The sequence below is a fragment of the Marmota monax genome, unplaced genomic scaffold (genome assembly GCF_021218885.2).
Source record: "Marmota monax isolate L192 unplaced genomic scaffold, Marmota_monax_Labrador192_F-V1.1 WCK01_AAM20220418_F8-fsc00228, whole genome shotgun sequence".
Taxonomy (NCBI): domain Eukaryota; kingdom Metazoa; phylum Chordata; class Mammalia; order Rodentia; family Sciuridae; genus Marmota; species Marmota monax.
Window position 1 is genome coordinate 1190637 of NW_026695240.1, and position 23163 is coordinate 1213799.

Genomic DNA, 23163 nt, shown 5'->3' on the forward strand with positions numbered 1-23163 from the left:
TGCAGTAAGAGCTGTCTTGAGTTCTATTCAGATTGGATCCCTCATTGGCTGGCTCCCTTGCCATACTCTGAACAATGATCCATGGAAGATAGTGGCCAATGGAAAGCCTTAGAAGCAAGGGTTGAGGCCACAGGCTGCTCTCCTTGGTACCAAAGACCACCACACCACCACCTGCGAGTCTGCAAGTGGCCTCTTTGATGCCCATTTTATTTTATTTTTTGTTTGTTTGTTTTTTTCTTTTTGTACCTGGGATTGAACTCAGGGACACTCAACCACTGAGCCACATCCCCAGCCCTTTTTTATATTTGATTTGGGGACAGGGTCTCACTGAGTTGCTTAGGGTCTCATTAAGTTGCTGAGGCTGGCTTTGAACTCACGATCCTCCTGTCTCAGCCTCCCAAGCCTCTGGGATGACAGGTGTGTGGCACTATAGCTGGCTGATCCCTGGTCTTTGATGGATACCTGTTAACTTCTCCAGCACTGACAGGTTGCTTTCTCTCTCTCTCTCTTTTTTTAATGAAACCTCACATTACATATGAACAATTAGAGCCATCTTCTTGCATTATGAGACATAAATAAATTCATCAGGATGTTGTCTTAAGAGAGAACCCAACTCAACTTGCTTTAAAAAGCAGGAATTGGGGCTGGGGCTGGGGCTCAGTGGTAGAGCACCTGCCTAGCACATGTGAGGCACTGGGTTCAATCCCCAGCACCACATAAACAAACAAACAAACAAGTAAATAAAGAAGCAGGAATTTGTGATCTCCCGTAACAGGAAGTCTGGGGTGAGGTCGATCAGGGCTGGTTAACTCAGGACATCGCACCAGTGTTACAATAATTGAGACTCTTCCCATCTTCGGGCTCAGCGTCCTCCGCATCCTCAAATTGGGAGTTCCTCACGGTCACAAGTTACAGGCATTCCATGCCCTGGCAAGGTCCAGAAGAAGAAAAGGGACAGACTTTACTGTGTGTCTCACTGTGAAGGAAACCCTTCCCCAACAGCCTCTTATCAGAATCCCCTTTGACCTACGCTAACATCTCATTAAAAATCACGACTCCGGCTGGGTGCCTTGTCTCTTGCCTGTAATCCCAGCGGCTCGGGAGGCTGAGGCAGGAGGATCGCGAGTTCAAAGCCAGCCTCAGCAACTCAGCAAGACTCTGTCTCTAATAAAATACAAAAAAAAGGGCTGAGGATGGGGTTCGGTGGTTGAGTGCCATTGGGTTCCATCCCTGGTACCAAAAAGAATTTTTTTTTTGACACTCCACCCTGACACACGGCTCCTGACGGTCCCTGCCCTGTGCTCTCCTCCCAGCGTGGACCACCCCCAGCCCACAGTCAAGCCGCTCATCCCGGGGCTCATGGCCGTCTCTCTCTCCCTGCTAGAAGGGAAGTTCCCCAGGCGGGGGCTCTCAGCTGCTTTGCTCCTTCCCAGGGCCCAGAACAGTGCCTGACAGTAAGTGTTTGTTGGAGGAGTAAACGATTGTTGTGTTGCTCAAAATGGTGTCACATGCCCTAACCTAAACAGTCACTGGCAAGGGACCAAGATGACCCAGCAGGCTCAGACCAAGGATGGTCCACTTCTCAGAGTGGGACTTCAGGGGGCGTGGCCGTCCCATGGCTCTGTCTTGCTTGGGGTGAGTCCATGCCAACTTAATCAGAGAGACAAAGGTCCCCCCTCTGACCTCATCTCTGGCTCTCCACCTACCTCTTCACTCTGACGCCACAAACCCCTTGCCAGTCCTCAAATGTTCCTTTGCATTGGCTGTTCCCTCTGTTCCCGCTGCTGGGGATGCTTTCCCAACCACCGTGCCCAGCCCTGTGTCCTCTTAAAAGGGACACTTGTGATTCCATTTATGGTTCACTCAGATACTCCAGGACACTCTCCTCCTTGCCAGATCCTCAACTCAAGCACATCCGCAAAGTCCTTTCTGCCAAATAAGGGCACATGTGCAGGTTCCTGGACAGGCCCTGGCGATCTTCAGAGACCGCGAGCTACTACTGTTCCCCTCCTCTGTGCACCCAGTTGTAGAAAGTCTAGATTTCCCTTTTCCTGGAGACCTGCGCCCTGTCTGACTCCCTGTCATCCACCCGACCTGTCTCTTACCAACCTTTGGGACAGGTCCTCAATATCTGTTCTTTTTTCAGTAATAGGGAACTTGATTGTGGCCAGGCCAAGGGCTGACCTGAGTCCAGACTCAGCTAGAGCTAAACTCTGACAGCAAGACATAGAGAGGTGTGTCACCTACGTCACTTCTGGGATGAGCGCCCCCTTCAGCTCTCTCCCTCCTTCTCTTCTTCCATGAGTTGGTCATGACGCAGGCGTGAAGGATGGAGCCCAAGCAGCCACCTAAGACCATGAAGAGGAAGCCACTTATTGATGATCAAGCACAAGACACATGAAGCTTGGGCTCTGCCACGGGGAAGCCCCAGATGGCCTCGGCAATTCTCTCTCTTGATATGAAAAAGAAAAATATTCCTCATTAGCGGTAAAACCAAATACTTATCTGTGGGCAGAATAATGGCCCCCAGAGATGTCACTAGAACTGTGATTAAGTTAGACAGCAAGAAGGAAGTTGAGTTTACAGACGAAATTAAGTCACTAATCAGCTGATCTTAAAATACAGGCGTCCTCCTTCTTCCATAGTTTCACTTCCCATGGTCTCAGCTACTCATAGCCAACTGTGGTCTGAAAATATTAAATGGAAAATTCCAGAAATAAACAATTCATAAGTTTTTTTTTTAGCACACTGTGTTCTGAGTAGCAGGATGTAATCTTGTGCAGTCCTTCTTGATCCAGCCTGGGACGTGAATCTTCCCTCTGTCCAGTGTATCCTCGATGTATATGCTACCTGCCCGTTAATCACTTAGTAGTTCTCTTGGTTATCAGATTAACTGTCATAGTATTGCAGTCTTTGTGTTCGGAAACATCCATTTTTCTTAAAAATTTCCCCAAAACACAAGAGTAATGATGCCAGCAATTCAGATATGTCAAAGAGAAGCCATAAAATGTTTGCTTTAAGTGAAAAGGTGAATGCTCTTGACTTAATAAGCAAAGAAAAAAAGTCCTACACTGAGGTTGCTAAGAGCTGCTGAAAACCAATCTTCTATCTGTGAATTTGTAAAAAAGGAAAAGGAAATTCACGCTGGTTTTTCTGTGGCACCTCAAACTGCAAAAATTACAGCCACAGTGCACGCACGATAAGCTCTTAGTCAAGATGGAAATGTCATTGAATTTCATCGTAGGTCTGTATGTAGAGGGAAATAACAGAGCACGTACAGAGTGGGTACCATCTGTGGTCTCAGACCCCCAGTGGGGTTCTTGGAACATATCGCCCATGGATAGGGGGTGGGTTGTTCCACTTTCCACGATGGTTATGCCTTAGATAACCGACTTAGAAGGAGAGAAGGCTGATTTTGGCTCACAGTTTGGGAGGTTGCAGCCCATGGTCAGTGGGTGGTGGTTTGGGGCCTATAGCAGGACAGGACGTCATGGCGGGAGCATGTGAGAAAGTTAAGCTGATCACCTGATGGCACCCAGGTGCTAAAGAGAGAGAGAGAGAGACTCAGGACCAGGACCACCCCATGTGACCCAGGACTCCAACCAGGCTCCACCTCTTAAGTTCCACCCCCTCACAACAGCACCAAGGGCTGGTGACCAGGCCTTTCATACACGTGCCTTCAGGGGACACTTATTCCAAGCAGAACGTCACTATGGGAATCACCCTGCATTCTATAGGGGAGTCCAAAGCAATTACCCAGATCCTTTAAGGAGGAAGAGAGAGGCAGAAGGGGAGGATATGGGAAGGGATTTGAAGATGCTGCCGGCTTTGATGAAGGAGGAAGGCGGGTGGCCTCCAGAAGCCAGAAACCCCAAGGAAAAGGCCTCCCCCCACACACACTCCAGAGGAACCCGCCCTGTGACACCTTCACGTCAGCCCAGTGAGGCCCAGTTTGGACTCCTGATGCCCAGAACTGCAAGAATAAACGTGACGTCTTAAGCCACTGAGTTTCAGTCATTTGTTATGATTGCTGTAGGAAACTCACCAACGGCTGGTTCAGGCCTCTTGCCCTGAATCTTTCTCCGTCTTCAAGATCCCTGATTAATAATAATAATCCTGCAGGGCACTGGGGCGCACGCCTGTAATCCCAGCAGCTCCGGAGGCTGAGGCAGGAGGATCGCGCGTTTAAAGCCAGCCTCAGCAACTTAGGGAGGCCCTCAGCAACTTAGTGAAACCCGGTCTCAAAATAAAAATCAAAAAGGTGTGGGGACCGTGGCTCAGTGGTCAGAGCCCTTGGGTTCAATCCTCAGCACCAATAATGATAATAACAACAACAACAATAACCCAAACCAACATCTTCATTAGCAAACTGCTGATCTCTTTTTGTGTGCCTGAAATGGTCTCAGCACACTGGGCTTTTTTGTCACATGGAAGCCACACAGAGATCCTAAACAGAATCCATAAAGCCTTAAATAGAAATGTGGGGAAAGAAAAGGCTGAAAACCAGCACTCGAACGTCAATCTCAAGTGCTAGGAAAGAACAGCACAATAAAGGCAAAGAAAACAGAATAAAAGAAATAAAAGCCAAGTGCACAAAGGAAAGAAATGTTGTCACTGTCGTTGTTATTGAAATAAGAACGCATTAAAGGAGAAAACCCCAAATATGTAATACACAAGATCCACTAGGTCACCGGTTATTGTTGCTCATTTGGAAAGACTATTAAAAGGGGTGCAGCTGTAACTCATCATTGATTAAAAATAAAAAGGGGGGGGGGGTGCACCAACTACCAAAATAAAGCAAGTGCCAACTTCCCTGCAGATCTCAAAATTCCAAGCGGGTGCAACTAGTTTTTGAGTGAATCACGTTCACTTCGCACATGAGGGAAACTGGAGCATAGAAAGGTTGATTACTCGCCCCAGGTCACACAGCGCGTAGGCAGCAGAGCCGGGATTTGAACCCGGGTCTAGAGATCCAGAACCAACTCGCTCAGCCTCTGCGCGTTGGCGCCACCTCGCGCCCGCTCCGGGATCCAGGTTTCCCGGTCCAGCTTCCAGCGAGGCCCCGCCCCCTCTCGCGCTTGGCGTAGAGGCTCCGCCCCTCTCCGCGCTCGGCGTGGAGGCCCCGCCTCCCTGGCCAGCAAGGACCGAAGCTGCGCCCGCCCGGAGGGTTGAGTCTCCTCGCCCGGCTCCTTCTGGACTTGGTCCGAGTTTCTCCCTCGTCACTTTCCTTCCTTCCCGGGCCTTGCTCACCTCTGTTCCCGCCGCAGGTTCCAAGTCGAGGCCGTGTTCTTGCTTGATCTGTCTCGGGGAGACTTAAAAGAGTGTCCCCGGCCGCCGGGCGTCACCTGGATTGTGCAGGAGACACAGACCGCGCGTCAGAACCGGCCCTGGGCGGGAGCCTACGGGCAATTTGGGTCACCTATGCATAGCTCTGGCCTAGACCCAAAGGTAGCTGTGGGACCCAGGGAACCTTGAGAAAAGGCACCCCTCACCTGCACGCAGGTGTGTCTGAGAAAATGGATGTCAACCGTGTCCTGACGTTAGATGGTGACCCATCTTCTTGTCTGTATCGGAGAAGTTCAAGTTCATCTTAAGCATTTGGGTTCCAGGCACTGCCCTATGAAGATCCACCTGAGACACCCCCCACCCAAGAAATAAATGTTCTTTTTTCTAATCGCTAAGGTTTTGCAACCAGGAAAGTTATATAAAATTTCCTTTTTTTTTTTTTTTTTTTTGGTACTCAGGGCACTTGACCACTGAGCCACATCCCAGCCCTATTTTGTATTTTATTTAGAGACAGGGTCTCACTGAGCTGCTTAGCGTCTCATTTTTGCTGAGGCTGGCTTTGAACTTGAGTTCCTCCTGCCTCAGCCTCCCCAGCAGCAGGGTGACAGGCGCCTGCCACTGCACCTGGCTGTAAAATATACTTTTAAAGGAACTGAGCAAATGGGGGTTATCAATACAGAAAATTATCTAAATTTAATATACAACCAGTGATGTCTGAAGCCCTGGACCAAAGCCCAAGTTCTTGTGCATCAAAATCACCTGGGGGTGGTGGCTGGGTCCCGCCTGGAGTCCCTGCTTTGGTGGGACTGAGTGGGGTTTGGAACTTAGTGTTCTAGCAGCTGCTGCTGCTGCTGGTCCAGGGACCACACTTTGAGAACCACTGCCTCCCAACCATTTATGGCTCCCTGAGGTCATATCATCCCTTAGGAATCACGGCCATGCTTGCAGATAATGACATTTCCATCAACAAGGGGCCACATTTAGGATCTGGTCCCTGAGATGGTATCACCTAATGACGCTTTAGTTTGTGTACGTATTCCAAGTTTGCACCACAAAATCACGACACAGTTCTCGGAATGTGTCCCCATTGTTCAGTGACAAGTGACTGTACATAAAAATAATCCTGTTCGGTGACATGACACAATGGTAATGAGCTCTGATGGCCCAACATGAACCTCAGGGCCAATCTGACCAACACCCGTCGCACGTCAACTGAACCATGTGCCACCCGCCTGCCGTTCGCGCCTAGGTGCCATCCTGAGGGAGGCAGACGCCTCCTCTTTCCTCCCAGTGGCAGTGGCAGTCTGTGGCCATGTCCTTTTCATTGTCTGCTGAAAAATGTGGAACCAAGGTTGTGGGATCTGAAGAGAGGGCTTCTTATTCTGTCTCCTAGACAAAGCAAAACAGCGGTGGAGATTAAAACCTCAAGCCTGTCTCTCTCCCCACCGCTCGCCCCGAAGTCCTCTGCTAGCACTGTATTCATGTGGTGCCCAATTACTGACTTACCGTCCCACTTTCTCAAGGGCTTATGGGTTCCCCTAGGGCAGGACGTTCTTCGGTGTAAATTAAAAAAGAAATTGTGTAGTGAAGAGATGTTTTCTAGCCCTGTGCAGTCTGTGCTAATAAACAGGGGGGATCACACCTGCGTGGAGCGCTGCACGCACGTGTGAGGCTCAGGTGTGCACGGAGACTTCGTGGGTGCAGGGCTGGGGACCGGGGCTGGGGGCTTGGTGGGACTCCACTGTGTGCACATTCCAATGAGGGTGTCGGTGAGCGTGTCCCCAGGCCGCGGATCAAGCATGCGTTGGCACTCAAGTGTGCAGACCTTCCAAAGTCACCAGTAAGGGGCTGGGGTGAGGCTCCCTGAGAGCCATGAGCCTAGAGCGCAGAGCCTGGGTTCATCCCCAGGAGAGAGAGAGAGAGAGAGAGAGAGAGGGAGAGAGAGGGAGAGGAATTCACCAGTGAGAATCCATGACCACCAGTGGTGTTGGAGGCACTGGTGACAGTCGTGTCACACTGGGGACAGTGCGAAGGAGCTGCCCTGTCCCCTACCTGTGTGAGTGCAGGTGCTGGATTGGTGACATGCCCTGGTCTCCGTGGTTCTGCGTGACGCTGGCCCTGGATCTGCCTCCCTTTCAGGGTCTCCCTGCCCTTTGTGTCTGAGGCTCCTGGGACCCTCACGGGTGGGACTGTGGGTGACCGTGCCACACGTACGTGTCTCGCTGCAGTGCCAGGAGGCGGGGCTCTGTCAAGGAGGCTCTCTGGGAAGTGAGCAGCTGGAGATTAGATTTCACGGGGTCACGGGAGGAAAGCGGGGAGAAGGACCGGGAGCCGGCCAGGGGAGGGCCGGGGGTCGGATCACTGTGAGAACAGTCGTGAAGCTCCTGTTGATTGGGCACCTGCCGGGACCCACCCTCACACTTCATATAGTACATCCATTCCTTGTTGTTGTTCAATATCATGCAACACGTATTTATATCATAACAATAATCACACGGCGTGCTCATAACGTTTCCTATGAGTACAGACCACTTTACATAGAAACCTTACTTTCTCTTATCCACTGAAGGGAGGAGTAAATCGATGCTCAGAGAGGTAAGTGCACCTGCCCAAGGCCACTCAGCAAGCAGGTGGCAGAGTCAAAATCCCTAACCACTGCGCTACCCACCCTCAAGGCAGAAGACACAGCAGGGCTCACCCAGTGGCCTTGGAAGGCACAAAGTGTTGTTGTGTTGTGCTGTGGTGACGGCTGACGTCTACGAGATTTCATGGCTCTTATTCTGTGCCAGCCTCCCTGCTAGGAGTTTTAATAGTGATGACGATGGCCAGTGCTCTGTGGTACTCAGCAAGAGCTGGGCCTTCTCTAAACACTGTGACCTGGATCAGCTCATTGATCCTGCACCAGCAGAAGTCAGGATCCGTGTGCCCATGAGGCCTTGGGGGCGGTGCTGTGCACAGGCCATCTGGCTCCCTGGGCTTTTCTCTGAATTCACGGCCCCCGTATCTCACACACACACACACACACACACACACACACACACGGTATAGGAAGAAGCAATACCCACTTGACAGATGAGAAGACTGAGGCTCGGACTCGTGCTCACTCACAGAGCCATGGCCCCGTCCCCCGTCAGCCCCTCTGCGCCACTGACCCTGTCCTCTCTGGAGAGCTCCTGCAGGGCTGTGCTCAGTCCCATCCAGCCCTGAGCTCCCAGCCTCTCTCTCTTTCTAGGTTCCCCTGGATTTTTTCCTTTGGCTGAGAGCTCGCTGTGTATTGTATGAACTGAGATCATTTTCCCCAGATAGATCAGGTGTATTTGTTTGTTTGTTTGTTTACTATATAAAAGTCTTATTAGGGGCTAAAGTTGTGGCTCAGTGGTAGAGTGCTTCCTAGCATGTGTGAGGTCCTGGGTTCGATCCTCAGCACCGCATACAAATAAATAAAGAAAATTGTCTCCAAACTACAACTAAATAAAAAAAATTAGGAAAGTCTAATCAGTGGTTTTAGTTGTTTGCTTTGTGTTGCTTTGGTACTGGGGATTGAATCCAGGGGTGCACTACCACTGAGCTACACCCCTAGCCCTTTTAATTTTTCGGACAGGGAGGGTCTTACTATAGTTGCCCAGGCTGGTCTTGAAATTTCAGTCCTTCTGCCTCAGCCTTCTGAGTAGCTGGGATTACAGGTGTGTGCCACCACAGCCAGATAAATTGTTCCCACTTTATACAGCTCAACAGGGCCACCATTTATTTTACAGATTCAAGATTTCCAGACTTGGTTAAGACAGCTCCTGGTGGGGCTGCGTGTAGCTCAGTGGGAGAGCAATTGCCTGACACATGTGAGGCCTTGTATTCTGTCCCAGCATATCTCTCTCCCTCCCTCCCTCCCTCCCTGTCTCCTGGCTCCTGGGAAAGAGGGTGGGGTGGCAGCCTCTTTCCCCCTTCTTCTCCCCCTCCTGGGTCTGTTCTTCAGTGTATGCACGTGTTGGGTGTTGGGGTGTGTGCTGATTTCTTCTTGTCCATTTGTAAGCACTCTTTATATATTATAGCTATCAGCTCTGTTATCTGAGTGTGGCAAAAATTTCTCCATGCCTTTTTTGTATGATGTCTTCAAAGGTTGAAAGTGTTCTGTGAATCATCAACCCCAGATGCTGGTTTCCAGTCTTGGTTGGAATCGTCTTCCTGTCCTGGTGAGGAGCTCTTCCTCGGCCCCTCCCCTCTCCTCCAGAGCTCCTTTCCTTAGCTCCAGCTTCTCCTTTTCCAAGGGTTGGGTCCTCCCTCTCCCTTTGCTGCCTCTCCTTATTCAGTAGGGGGATTGTTTTGTGCCTTGTCCATTTTATTTTTGTTTTTGTTTCAGGGTACTAGGGATCGAACTCAGGGGCACTCCACCACTGAGCTACACCCCCAGCCCTATTTTGTATTTTATTTAGAGACAGGGTCTCACTGAGTTGCTTAGCCTCTCACTTTTGCTGAGGCTGGCTTTGAACTGGAGATCCTCCTGCCTCAGCCTCTGGAGCCCCTGGGATGACAGGCCAGGGCCACCACCCTCGGCTGCCTTGTCAGTGCCTGAGAACCCTGCCTTCCCCATGCAGGGACCCCAAGCCACCCTATGTATTACAAATGACCTCAAGTCCTGCCTACTGACCATGGTGGCCTTGCCGTGTCAAATGCTAGGTGCCAGGCTTTCTGCAAGCTTGCTCTCCTCCACCTGTGTCCATGGCCTGGGCCTGGAAGGTCCCCACGGGGGGGGGGGAGGGCTCCCCCTCCTTCCCTCCCAAGTCCTTATCTTGCACCTTCTCCCTTCCCACGGCTCAGGTGCACAAAACCGCGAGGGGGCCAGCCCTGCCGTGTCACCATGTCCCTCCTGGGCCCGCTGCTGCTGGCCCTGGCCCTGGTGGCTGTGCCGGGTGCCCAGGGCACCTGCCCGGTGCCGGCCGACCTCAAGGGCGAGGATGGGACTCGCACCTGCGCCAAGCTCTACGACAAGAGCGACCCCTACTACGACAACTGCTGCCGGGGCGCCGAGCTCTCGGTGGAGCCGGGCGCCGACCTGCCCTTCCTGCCCTCGGGCTGGGCCAACACGGCGTCCTCGCTGGTGGTGGCGCCGCGCTGCGAGCTCACCGTGTGGTCCCGCGCGGGCAAGGCCGGCAAGACGCGCAAGTTCTCCTCGGGCTCCTACCCGCGCCTGGAGGAGCTGCGCCTCGGGATCTTCGGGGACTGGTCCAACGCCATCTCCGCGCTGTACTGCAGGTGCCCGCGCCCCGGGGCCGCCCCAGCCGCCACCCAGAGACACCAGTCCTGGGTGTCCCCAAGTCCAGGGTCCCCCGGCACCTCACCCCAGCCTGCGCCAGGCAGCCCCTGCCCCTTGGATCCCTCAGCTCCCTCAACTCAGACCCCGCCCCCCTTCTGGAAGGATCCACTTGCTCCCCCCATGTGCTCCCCAGGGAGGATCGCCTGAGGGGAGGAGCCCCAGGCCCATGCCAGCCAGCCTCCTGCTGCAGACTGTCACATCTAAAGCTCCCCCACCCAACTCTGGGACTCTCAGGCTTTAATCCACCAGCCCTGGAGACCCCAGGACCGTTCCAGGACACCCCTACCAGCCGCCCTGGGGCTCCCCACCCACCTGCACCCCCTAGATCAGCCCCAACCCTCAAATCAGTCCCTGAGTCCCCAGCCCAGCCCTGGAGGCCCCTGAGCCCACCCTACACTCAAATACCCAGGCCCCCAGACGCTGGCACCTACTGTGTCACCCCCAAAGCAGCCCAGCCGTGCTCCCCAAGAGCCCCAGGAGCCCCAGCCACACACTCCCGGGCCAGCAGCCCCGATCCGACTGGGAGCCCTGGACCCCCACCCCAGCTCCCCACCACGCCCTGGACCCAGCCCTGACAGCCCTGGTGACCATCTCGGATTACGTTGCAGGTGCTACTGATCCCGGAGTCTCCCACTGCAGCCCCCACCCAGCCCCGGCCTCAAGACCCAGGAGGAGGGCGCCTTCAGCCCGCCACCCGCCACCCTGTCTGCAATACAGCCCTTGACAAGTTGTCCGTCTGCCATCTGCGTGTGCTTGGGACCCACGTCCACACAGGACTGGGTGGGACTGTGGGGACAGCGGTTGGCCATGCAAATGCCTGGGAGGGTGGCCCAGCCACCAGCTGCGATATGGAGTTGGGGTGGGACGCAGAGACGCGCAGGAGGAGTGCGGGGGGGAGCTGGCTGGTGGTTGGTAGTGAAACGTCTCCATGCTTTGGGTACAAATCCTGCCCTGAGCTGTTCTGGCCCTCAGGTAGCTGGGACCCTCAGGAGACGGGTCTGGGATACCAGGGGTCTTCTAGGGACCTGCCCCCCCCCAACCCAGGCAGGTGGAGTGGTCTGCTAGAGCTTGACCTTGAGGTGGGGCTGAGTACTTTTAATCCCCCTCCCCCCACACGTGGAAGACACTTTAGCTCAAATCTGGATCTTTCTGTTCAGGCTACAACCTGTGTCCCCACCCTAGGGACAAGTGCCCTTGGTGGATATCTGGGTTTGGAGACCTTGAGGGACTAGAGCAGAGACACAGGGAAGGTGGGGGGAGGGGCATGGGGACAGCCTTGGGGCATGATGACTGGCAGCGGCTGGGGCCAGAGGGGACTTGGGAAGAGTCTAGGGGTTAAGAGACACAGGAGAAATGGTGGGAGGGGTGTCGAGTGGTCTGTACTGGGGAGGAGTGTGAAGAAATCACAGAGGTCAGGGTCAGAGCAAAAAGTCCAGGGCTCATGAAGACGCTGGAGGGCCAAGGGTTGGAGAGTTTGCAAAGAGAAATGGGAGGGGAGACCAGGGCGGCACCCAGCATCCCAGGGCACAGGTGGCCATTCATTCACTCACGGAAGTTTATTGAGCACCTACTATCTGACAAGGAGTGGCCCTGCCTCTGGAGCTCAGAGTGCCAGAGTCAGACATTCAGGGATGTGTGAAGGTTTCAGGGGAGAAGCCAAGGTCGCGGTCAAAGGTCAGGGGGTGCTCCGAGGTCAGGGGAGGCTCTGGGAGGCCCAGGGTCAGCCTGTCATTCCCTGAGCTGCACAGACACGGAGGAGTCGGTCACCCTTGTCCGGCGAAGCCCACCGGGCTCCATGCGGTTCTTGGTCTTGTGCAGGAAGTGGACGAAGCGCACCCCGGGGCCGTACTGGCGGAACACGTGGGACACCTGGGCGGTGGGAGGGAGTCCTGGTTAGAGCCCACCTGCTCCCCTCCGCCCGCCCCGCGAGGTCGTGGGGAAGCAGCGCTGTCTCGCGGGGCGGGGCCCGGCCACCTCACCTGTATCCAGTGGCCAGCGGGGCCACGCCCAGAGCTCCGGGGGGCCACGTGGTGCTGCGCGATGACCGTGCGATGGTCCGCGGCCAGCAGCCACACGTGCAGCTCGTAGACGCACTGGTCAAGTCGGCTGTCCTCGTACCTGCAGGGGGGTCGGGCCTTGGGCTGCCACCACGTCCCAACAACCGCGACCCCATCCTGCACTCAATACCCGCTCCCCACCCAGTCTGCAGGCCCAGCCTGGACAGCCCTGGCAGCCAAGGGACCAAGATAGCCCCACGCCCTGTCCTCAGGGGACTCACAGTCCAGGGGGACAGTGACATCTGGTTAGGATGGAAGGGGGCGCAGGCAGAGGGGTCAGGATGGGACGGGACCAGAGCCCTGGGGCAAACCCATGTGACCCAGCAGGGTGTGGTCAGGGAAGGCTTCCCCCCCAGCCTTGAGCAACTGACTCCTGCAGTCAAGGGAAGCCATCCTGGGCCGGGGCTCAGAGGTAGAGCACTCGCCTGGCACATGAGGACGGGGACCACCCCCAACACCACATTAAAAAAAATACTAAATAAACAAAATAAAGGTATAGTGTCCATCTACAACTAAAAAAAGTCTGTGTGTGTGTGTGTGTATTCATATATATGAATCCATCACAAGAATAACAGAGAAGCTGGGCACAGTGGCACATGCTTGTAACCTAGCAACTATGGAGGCCGAGGCAGGAGGATCACAAGTTAGAGGCCAGCCTTAGCAACTTAGTGAGATCCTGCTCAAAATATGAAAATAAAGGGCTGGGGATGTGGTTCAGGGGTAGACTGCCCCTGGGTTCAGTTCCCAGGACCAGAAAGAAAGGAAAAACAATAACAGAGGGGACAAGCATTCATACAAAAAGGAACAGCCTCATCGAAGCCCAAAGATTTAGGGGCCTGGAAAGGCTGAAACCTGAGAGACTCAGAGAACAGGCCAGAGAGCTGGGCACGACGGGGCCTGCATCGTGGGGCGGGGTGTCAGTGAGGAGCTCAGTGTCGGGGGAGCAGGGGAGTCTGGGCTCTGGGGAGTCCCTGGGCCACCAAGCGCATGCGCGGGCACGCACCAGTCCATGACGGTGATGTCCGGCTGCTCATCGTCCAGCAGCTCCTCCCACAGGCCCTCGGCCAGGAGGCTCACGCACTGCTGCTTCACCGTCCAGCTGTAAAGAGGGGCAGGGGAGGTGGGGTCTGCACCCGCTGTGACCCCCGGCCTCCCAGGCCCTGGGAGGAGGAGACCCACCCGCAGCGGTGCCTGACCGTCTGGCTCCCACCGCCCCCTGGAGTTGATGCAATCTGAACCCTTTGTGCAGATGGGAAAACTGAGGCTTAAGATCAAAGTCAAGCAGCAAAGAAGTGGCAGAGCCAGGACCCAACCCAGGCCTGTGCGACTCCAAGCCACCAAGTCCCACCCTCTCACCCTCTGCACAGAGCAGGGATGCGGATAATGGAGGACAGATGTGGCCTCAGGTGACTCTTCCCATCCCGGGGAAAGAGGCTGAGAACAGTAACAGTAATGGTGGAATGGGCTGAGCACCTACTGGGTGCTGGGCGCACCGAGCCAGCCCTGTGCTGGGCGCTTGGCCAGCATCCTCTCTCATGACCAACCCTGTTGACAGCAGGAAAGGAGGCCCAGAGAGGCCAAGTCAGTTTCTGCAGGCTGCCCAGCGAAGACGGCTGCAGCAGGGAATCTGGGGCAGACCCCAGAGCCTGCGGCTCACCTGAGGTCCTGCTGGAGCGTCTCTGTTCTAATGTGCCATCCCTGGAAATTGCCTGGCGGTGGAAGAGACAAGGGTCAGCCGGTTCCTCTGGGGGTCCACCCTCCCCTAGCGGCCGCTGGGAGCACCTACCTAGAGCCTCCAGGGGCTGCCGGGTGGGGCCGGTAGGGGGTGCTGGCTGGTAAATGTTGATCCCTGAAATGCACAAAGGGGGAGCCTCAGGCCAGTCCTTCCGCACCGTCACCTCCCTGCCCCGGGGTGGCACTGGAAGGGCAGGGAACTGTGTGGGGCCAGACCAGCCCGGCAGGGAGCCGTGACTCAGACCCCGGGAGAGGTCGGTATCCGGAGGGGGATGCGGTGAAACAGGGGAGAGAGGCACCCGGAGACAGAGACAGGCAGAGGCTGGGACGCCCAGGGACGTCGGGTGGAGGCAGAGACGCTAGGACGTGGAGATGCGGGGCAGGACAGAGGGACGCAGGGACAGACACAGGACAAGACAGGAAACGAGAAGGATGAAGAAGGTGGAGGGGGGTGGGAACAACGGACAGGGAAACCGAGCCGCCAAGATGAAGATCCAGACGGTCCGGGTGGCGCCGGTGCAGCGTCCGCACCTTCGGGGTTGGGCGAGCGCAGCAGGTTGCGGTAGAGCGGCCGCCGCACGAGCAGCAGCTTCCAGGTGAGGCGCGGGGGCAGCTGCAGGCGCCCGCCCAGGGGCCTCCACTCGTCCAGCAGCAGCTGCCGCGCGTGGGCCTCCGCGGGCGGCTCGGGCTTCGGGAGCTGCGGGCTCTCGGGGGTGGCTGGCGACGGCGGCGACGGCGGGGACGGCGGGGACGGCGGGGACGGCGGCGGCTCCTGGGGGCTCTCGGGCGCGTCAGCCCCCGTCCCGCCGCCGAGCGCGTCGCGGTCCCGCTGCGCCTCCATCGCCCGGGTCTGCGCGACGGTCGCGGCTCCGCGGGGCTCGGGGTTACCTGGGGGGCGGGGCGCCGCAGCCGGGGGCGGTTGGGGACGGCGCTGCGCCCGGGGCCACCTCCCTCCTCCCGGGGTTCCCGCCCCCACGCCCCGCCCCATTCCCGGGGCCACCTGAGGACCCGCTGGCCCCGGAGAGGGTGTGACACCTGGGCCGAGCCACCTCGTTAAGGGACCCGGCAGGTGAGGGGCTCCTTGACCCCGACCCCCTCCCCGCCCTGTCCCTCCGCGGAGGTCGCCAGCCTCGGTCCCTCCCCTGCGCCCTCGCCCTCGGCCCGCTGTCCGCAGTCAGGAGAGGCCCAGGGAGGCGCAGAGGCCAAGGTGGGGACCTGGGGAGCCGCAGAGGGGGGCAGGGCGCGGGGCTGCTGGCCCTCCCCCCCAGGCCAGGGGGCGTTGCCGTGGGGGATGGGCGCAGGGGGATGGGCGCTGGGGACCCGGCGGGAGTGGAGGAACCTGTAAGGCCAGGTGCCCAGGGCCACCTCCTGCCACATCCCACGCTGGTTCAGAAAAGCCAGGCGCAGAGTGCCCCCCCCCCGTGGGGATCGTCACTAGCTGTCCCCACAGTGCCTCTGCTTGCAGGTGCTGCTCTAGGGGTTCCGGTTCATTTCATCTCCCATCAAAGGTGGGGAGGGGGCGCCCCGCACCCCAGCGCAGCCCAGGGAGGTGCTGCTGTTCCTCACTCTGCAGATGAGAAAATAGGGGCCACCCCCCCAGGACTGGCCCCCACCTGTTCCCACGGCACTTCCTGCTCCACATTCCCTTGAGACACAGGGACATGTGCTCAAACTGTCACAGACGGTGACACCCCAGTGATGATGCTGGGTAATTGAGGGCTGCCTGCGGGCCAGGCGTTCTTCCCGGTCCTGTAGGTGGAGCAACCCGGCCTCCACACACACTGTTGGTATGCCCAGGGCGCAGACAAGGAAACTGGGGCACAGAGAGGTCAAGTAACTCCCCTAGGTTGCACAGCTGGACCTGGTGAGTTGGGCACACCCTAGAGACTCAGAAGCGCTGCACAGGACACAGAGCCAAATCCACCCCTGGAACAAACACTGGTTCACCCAGAAGCAGACAGGGGACCATGGGCACATTAATGTCTGTCTTGAACTCATTCAGCCTCACTTCAGCTTGCAGAAGCAGCAGCTGGTGATAGTGGAACTGAGGCCGGATGGGCGAAGTGACCTGCCTGGGAGACCCGGGAAGTGGCCAGGCCCTGGGGGGGGGGGGCACATCAGGGGATACGGATGGTAGGCGTGCACCCAGGGTGCACTCGGAAGTCCCCAGCAGAACCCACGACACACCCGTAACCAGGAACACTCCCGGCCACCACAGGCACTCAGCGCACACCCTCGCCCGGGCTGCCCACCCACTGCCTCAGACCTGTCATGGGGCAGGAGGACCTCTGCCAAGTGGAGCCAGAATCCAGGGCAGGGAGTGGCCTGAGGAGTCCAGGAGGCGCTGACCCCACCATGCTGCCCACATCTTGGCCTTCTGGGCTCCTCACCCACTTGTGATCCACCCACCACACAACAGCCCTGTGGGAGGGCACGATAACCACGCCCAGCCAGCCGCTCTCTCACCTGAACCCTCCATGGCTCCCCAGTGCCTTCAGGAGGAGACTCCAGCTCTTTGGATTCAGGCCCTGGATTTCCATGATCCGTTCTCTCCACGGCAGGGTGTGCGGTGTTTGATCCTGGGGATGGAACCCGGGGGCTTAACCACCGAACCACACTCCTAGCCCTTTTATTTTTGAGGCAGGGTCTCGCTTGGCTGCTGGAACTTGGGATAGGTGTGCGCCACGGCGCAGGCTCCATCCTGGGTTTTTTGCTTGTGACGTTCTTCCTCCTGGAGTGCTGCCCCACCCCGTGCCCCCCATGTCCCCACCCTCAGTGGTTTCCGGATCTTAGGGCGAGTCAGATCACCCGGGAAGCTTATTTAAAAGGCCAACTCCTGGGCTCAGGGGGAGAGCGCTCGCCTAGCACGTGCGAGGCCCTGGGTTCGAGCCTCAGCACCACATAAAACTAAATAAAATAAAGGTGTGTGTCCATAAAAAAAAAAGAAGAAGAAAAGAAAAAGGCTAGTTCCCAAGCCCCACGCTGGGAATCTGGAAGGGCCTGGAGCCTGAGAAACACTTCACTCTGCGGATCAGGCCGGGAGCCCGTGCCCACCTGGAATCCCAGCGGCTCGGGAGGCTGGGGCAGGAAGACTGCAAGTTGGAGGCCAGCCTCTGCCACGGTGAGGTCCTGTGCAACTCAGTGGGACCCCGTCTCTAAAGTACAAAATAGGGCTGGGGTGTGGCTCAGTGGCCGGGTGCCCCTGAGTTCAACCCCCATTGCCCCCAAAAAGATGTGGAAACTGAGGTGCGGGGGGGGGGGGTGAAGTACCTGCCCAGGGAATGGCAGGGCTGGGCCTGGACACTGGCAGTTGGGCCCCAGGGTCTGTGCTCTCCGCTGGGCCAGTGTCCTGGGGAGGGGCTAGGTTAGGGCCAAGCCCCACGTTGTCCCTGACACCAGGATGATCCTCCTCCCTGGAGGCTCCCTGTCCTTAAGCCCCTTCGAGGTGGCTCTCTCCAGAGGCACGGGGGAGGCCTTCCTCGCCTCTCCCAGGGTCTGGTGGCTGCTGCACCCTCTGCTTACAGCCCCGTCACTGCAGCCCCTGCCTGTGTGGCCCCTGGGCCTCCCTCCTCTCAGGACACTCAGTGGTCAGTGTGCTGTGGGTCGACCAGATGGCCCAGGATCAGCTCACCTCGAGGTCTCTAGCTCAACTGACCTTTTTCCCCAGATTAAGCAGCACTCATGGGTCCCACTGTCCACCCACTGCAGTCGGGGTCACTCAGGGGAGAGGGACAAGGCTCGGGCAGGCTCAGGAGAGGGACAAGGCTCAGGAGAGCTTAGTTCAGTGGTTCTCAAATTCGGGCGCCCTTCAGAGCCCTCAGAGAACTTGTGGGCTGCTGGCCTCTACCCCGTTCCCCTGATTCTGTGGTCCTGACACTTTGCCTTTTTTTTTTTAACTCTGGGGGGGGGGATTGACCCTGGGGTGCTTTCCAGTGAGCCCCATCCCCAGCCCTTTTTATTTTTTATATCAAGACAGGGCCTCACTAAGTTGCTGAGGTTGGCCTCCAACTTGCAATCCTCCTGCCTCAGCCTCCTGATTCACCGGGATTACAGGCATGCGCCACGGCACCCATCGAGAATTTACATTTTAAATGAATTCCCAGGTAATGCTGGTGTGCTGGGCTGGCAGAGGCCCTGGGTTTGACTCCCAGCCACACACACACACACACACAGCAACACAACATGGAGCATTGTGCAGAACCCGGGCTGCCTGGACGTAACAATGCCTACCATAATCACAGTGTCCTTGGCAAAGGACCTTCCTTCTTGAAGCCTTGGGTTTCCCCAGGAGTGAGCTTCAGTCCACCCTGGTTCCTGCTGGGGCAGCCCATGCACCCCGTCCTGCGCACGGTGCTCCATATTTCTTTGTGCTCCTGGGCCCTCCAGCTTCACTCCTGTCTCAGGGCCTTTGCACATGCTGCCCTCCGCCCGCATGGCCTTCTCCTGGCTGCCTCCACCGCCGCCCTCATCTCCACTCCACGTCACTTCCTAAGACACTGCTGGCTGTCCTCATGTACAGGGATGGCCAGGGGTCTTCCCGGGCGAGTCAGACTTCCTAGCTCTGCTTTCGTGTCGCCAGGCCCCGTCCTTTCTCGCATTTATTGTGCTCCAAAAATCCGTGGAGTCCTGAACGTGTTTGCTGGGTCATGATCTGGCTCATCCCGCCACAATGTCAGTGTCACCAGGGCAGGGCCTGGGCAGGGCCTGGGCAGGTTTGTTCACTCTTTGTCCGCAGTTCAGACTGGCCCAGCGGCTCCGGTTGCTAGGCCGGGAGGGCCAGGAGGCCAGGAGGAGAGCGTCCAGTCGGAACCTGGGCCAGCTTCCCCGCTTCCCTGCAGAACCCACGTCACCCCAGAAGCCAGCATGTCCCTAAGAGGGATCCTGCGGGAAGCGGGTGCCCAGGCTGGGGGAGCAGGCCGGGCTCCCACCAGGGCTGCAAGACAGGAGGCTGCAGCTGCGTTGGAAGGGGCTGGGGTGGGGCAGGCTGAGTGCTCCGTGTTGGGGTGGCAGGTGGTGAGCCGAGGTCTGTCCCCTTGCCGGCTGTGACAGAGGCAGAGATGGGGGGGGGCAACAGGGGAGGAAGAGATGGATTCAGAAGGAGCTAGAGCCAGTCAAAGGTAGAGTCTGAGTGTGGGGCGTGCTGGCGCACACCTGGAATCCCAGCGGCATGGGAGGCTGAGGCAGGAGGATGGCAAAGTCAAGGCCAGCCTCAGCAACTTATCGAGGCCCTAAGCAATTTAGTGAGATCCTGTCTCTAAATAAAAACTAAAAAGGGCTGGGGATGTGGCTCCGTGGTCAAGCATCACTGGGCTCAAAGAGATGAACAGAAAGGGAAAGAGACAGGCTGAGGCATAGAGACAGCAAGAGAGACACGGAGACTGGGGTGGTCAGAGCCAGAGAAGGACCAGAGGATCGGGGATACCCAGAGACATCACCTGGGGCCCAGGGCAGGTGAGCATCCGGGGAAGTGTAGGTGTGCTGGGTAAATCATGTGCCAGTAGATCTCTGCCGTGGTGTCGTTTAGAACACCGACAGCCACAAGCTCCTTCTGTGTCTGTCAACAGCACAGTTTCCATCTGTCCTGGTTCTTCTGTTGGAAGGAGTACTACACAGCCACGATCAGAGCCAGGCTGCTTTTTAGGTACCATCAAGCGACAGCCACCAAGGTGCTTTGTTAGGCAGGAAAAAGCAAGACGCAGACGTCCCTGGCATCATGCTGACCTGCAAAGCAAAGCGAGTCCGCGGGTGCGTGGGCGCTGTTTCCTGTGGGTGCTGCTTTTCTGGAAGGAGACAGCAGACTCTTGTCCCAGTGGCTGTCTCGGAAGGGGAACTGGGGGGCGGGGAGGAGAGGGAGGAAGGTCGACTTTGCCATCTGGTGCATTTGGTGCCTTGGGCTGGGGTCACCTGTTCACATCGCAGACGAGATTCCACAGCCCAGTGAGGACCTGGTGGAGGGTCAGAGGAAGGGTGGGAAAGAAGGGCGGGGAGGACGCCGCCGAGGTCCCGGGACTCCAAAGATGACCCGGGGCTTCTGCAGAAGGATGCTGAGCTGTCCCACCTCCCGAACGAGCCCTCTTGTCCCCCAGTCCTAGGCGTCTCCTTGGGCCGCCCCCAGCCGCCTCTCTGGCCCCGTGGAGGGACTGGCCACCTGGGGAAGAGAGAAGCTGACTCTCTCCTGTCCACACTGTGGTCCCTCCAGGGCACAGTGACCCGTGTGGCATGGTGAGTATGTGCAGAGACCCCAAGCCCAGTGCCCCACCCCTTCCTGGCTGGGTGACATCTGTGGAGGGGCCGAGGGAGGGCCTTGGTCCTGGGCTCCTCCTGTTTCCTGGGCTGTTGGACACGTGGCCACAAACGGGGCTCAGACCGCGGCTCCCACGTCCTGGAAGCCCAAGCCACAGATCTAGGTGTCAGCAGGCCTCGCTCCCGGGAGCTCTGGGGACAATCCCTTGCCTCTTCCGGCTTCTCCCAGAGACTGGAGACCCGACCCAGCCACAGCTGCGGGCCCTGTTCACAAGGGTCGCGTTCCAAGGTCCCAGGAGGACGCGTCTCCTGGGGACACTGTTCAGCCCACTCGGGTTGAATGAGGTCAAACCAGGGGCTTAGAAGAGACGGGGCGCAGTCGGATTTGATGGTGGCCGGTGGCTCCTGTCTGTGTGATTTGGTTCCTTTAAAATCTAAGGGCTTCAGCAGGGAAATGGGGTTTCTCAAAAATAAAGAATCAGAACATTTGGTGACCTTCAAGGCCAAGCGTCCCGGGCAGCGGCTGCCCCTCCAAACTTGGCCCTTGGTCCTCACCCACTTGCCCACCGACGTCCCCGTCTGGCCATGGGGATAAGGGAATCCGAGGCTCCTGGGCTGGGCTGAGGCACCCCCACCAGCCCACGGCCTGGCCCTTCCCCTCCATTGGGGCTCAGTCTCCACGTCTGGGAAGTGGGTCTTCTGATACACGTGGGGTGTTACCAGGAGTCACTGAGGCAGGTGAACCCACGGTCTCCTTCCTCACTCCTGGCTACACATTGGAATCACGTGGAGCCTTTTTTTTTCAAGGGTGATTTACGACTGAGCCCCGCCCCCAGTCTTTTTTTTTTTGTCGTTGTGTGTGAACAGTGCACCTTTATTTCATTATTTTTATGTGGTGCTGAGGATGGAACCCAGGGCCTCACACATGCTAGGTAAGCGCCCCCCCAGTCCTTGTTTTATTTTTTGAGACAGGGTCTCGCCAAGAGGCTGAGGCTGGCCTCAAACTAGCAATCCTCCGATCTCAGCCTCCTGATTTGCCAGGATGACAGTGTGCACTACCTCGCCTGGTTTACCTGGATCATTTTTACCTTTGATACCTGAGACTTGGGGAAGTGCCCTTTGCTGAGAAAATAAACAGAGCATGGCCATGGGCCATCGAGGTCTTGCTTCTCCCTTGATCCCCAGAGTCGGTGGCTGTAGTATTTAATTGGTATTTTGACTTGCAAATGAGGACCATTGTTTATGCCCTTAATTTGTAATGTGAACGCTGGGACCTGCTATTTGCACTTCCTCTGTGTCTCACTGGCCTGACCCTCTTCCCCAGGGCCACCCTTGGTCCCTGGCTCTGACAGCTGCACAGGAATCCTGGGGACAGCCCCCCGTTTTTGCACTCTGTTCCCAGAGAGGGCACGCAGGCTGTGTCCAGTTCCTGCCCCATAAATAAAGCTGCGTGGACACCCTCGAGCTTGGTCCCGTGTCTAGACTGCACATGGCTCTGGGAAGTCCCGGGGTGACTGCTGGAGTGACAGGAAGCTGCATGTGTCCGGTGCCTAATCTGACCAAGGCCGACTTGATCCACCGCTCACCGCGTGAGACGGCATCGGGTCGTCTGACTTTAGACTCCTCTGATGACCCGAGTCTGCGCCTTTGCGTGTCCTTGTTGGTCTTGAGTTCTTTCTTCTCTAAGCTTCCTCTTCGCCCCTTTGCCCTCTTATTTCCCCCAAGGTGTCTTATCAGTGTAAGACTCTGCAAATATTTTCTCCATTTCTGAATCCTATTATAAATGATTTTTTTTTGTACCGGGGATTGAACCCAGAGGCTCTTTAGAGACAGGGTCTGAGTGGCTGAGGCTGCTGTGAACTGGCCATCCTCCTGCCTCAGCCTCCTGAGCTGCTGGGATCACAGGCGGGGCCACCGACCTGCCTTAACGTTTCCCCTATAGGTTTGTGGGCCATCCTTCTCGGCTAGGAAGCTTCTGCACGGATCTGGTCTGCCTCTGGGTTCTCTGTTGTGCCGTTACTCAAAACTTCAGTTGAGGCCAAGAAGATTCAATGAACCACCGAGGCGAGGAATCACAGTTCCATAGCTTTGGGGGCCACAGGGCTGTGCAGAATGAGACTGCATTCCCAAGTGCCTCGCGCCCAGGCACCGTGTGTGACAGGGCACTGGCCCACGGAGAAATGCTGCTGCTTCTGGGTCAAGCCCTTGGAGGAGAGCGCCCCACCTTTCCCAGCCCTTTGTGGTGGTGTGGCCTTTTGTACCTTATCCCATGAGGAGCGCTAGTTCCAGTGAAGGCACGAGGTGGAAGGAGGGTCACTGGGATCCAACGCCTCAGAGGGGGGAATCCCACACGGGTCCGTGTCTCACCCGAGCAGTGTGGACCTCAGGGGTTTCCACACTTGAACAGGCCTTGACCACAGACTGCCGCTGGCACGGTGGCGCATACCTGCAGTCCCAGCGACTCAGGAGGCTGAGATAGGAGGATCACGTTTGAGGCCAGCCTCAGCAACTCAGGGATACCTTGTCTCAAAATGA

General features: G+C 57.0%; 2 protein-coding genes and 1 long non-coding RNA gene across 3 annotated transcripts; 1 reads left to right on the forward strand and 2 right to left on the reverse strand.

Moving 5' to 3' along the window:
* Positions 1 to 217: 217 nt before the first annotated feature.
* On the reverse strand, positions 218 to 5344 carry LOC124089838 (uncharacterized). The gene is made up of 3 exons (XR_006850874.2): positions 5251 to 5344; positions 2248 to 2348; positions 218 to 927 (listed from the first exon to the last, which is right to left on the reverse strand). It is a non-coding gene; the product is annotated as an uncharacterized LOC124089838 (long non-coding RNA).
* A 4746-nt stretch (positions 5345 to 10090) lies between these two features.
* On the forward strand, positions 10091 to 11324 carry Sycn (syncollin). Its single transcript, XM_046440134.1, has 2 exons — positions 10091 to 10533; positions 11203 to 11324. Exons 1-2 carry the CDS (start codon positions 10139 to 10141, stop codon positions 11210 to 11212), a joined length of 405 nt encoding a protein of 134 aa, XP_046296090.1. The 5' UTR covers positions 10091 to 10138; the 3' UTR covers positions 11213 to 11324.
* An 811-nt stretch (positions 11325 to 12135) lies between these two features.
* Nccrp1 (NCCRP1, F-box associated domain containing) lies at positions 12136 to 15226 on the reverse strand. The gene is made up of 6 exons (XM_046440135.1): positions 14917 to 15226; positions 14438 to 14500; positions 14309 to 14360; positions 13655 to 13750; positions 12574 to 12712; positions 12136 to 12463 (listed from the first exon to the last, which is right to left on the reverse strand). The coding sequence occupies exons 1-6, from the start codon at positions 15224 to 15226 to the stop codon at positions 12323 to 12325; spliced, it is 801 nt and encodes a 266-aa protein (XP_046296091.1). The 3' UTR covers positions 12136 to 12322.
* Positions 15227 to 23163: the final 7937 nt, after the last annotated feature.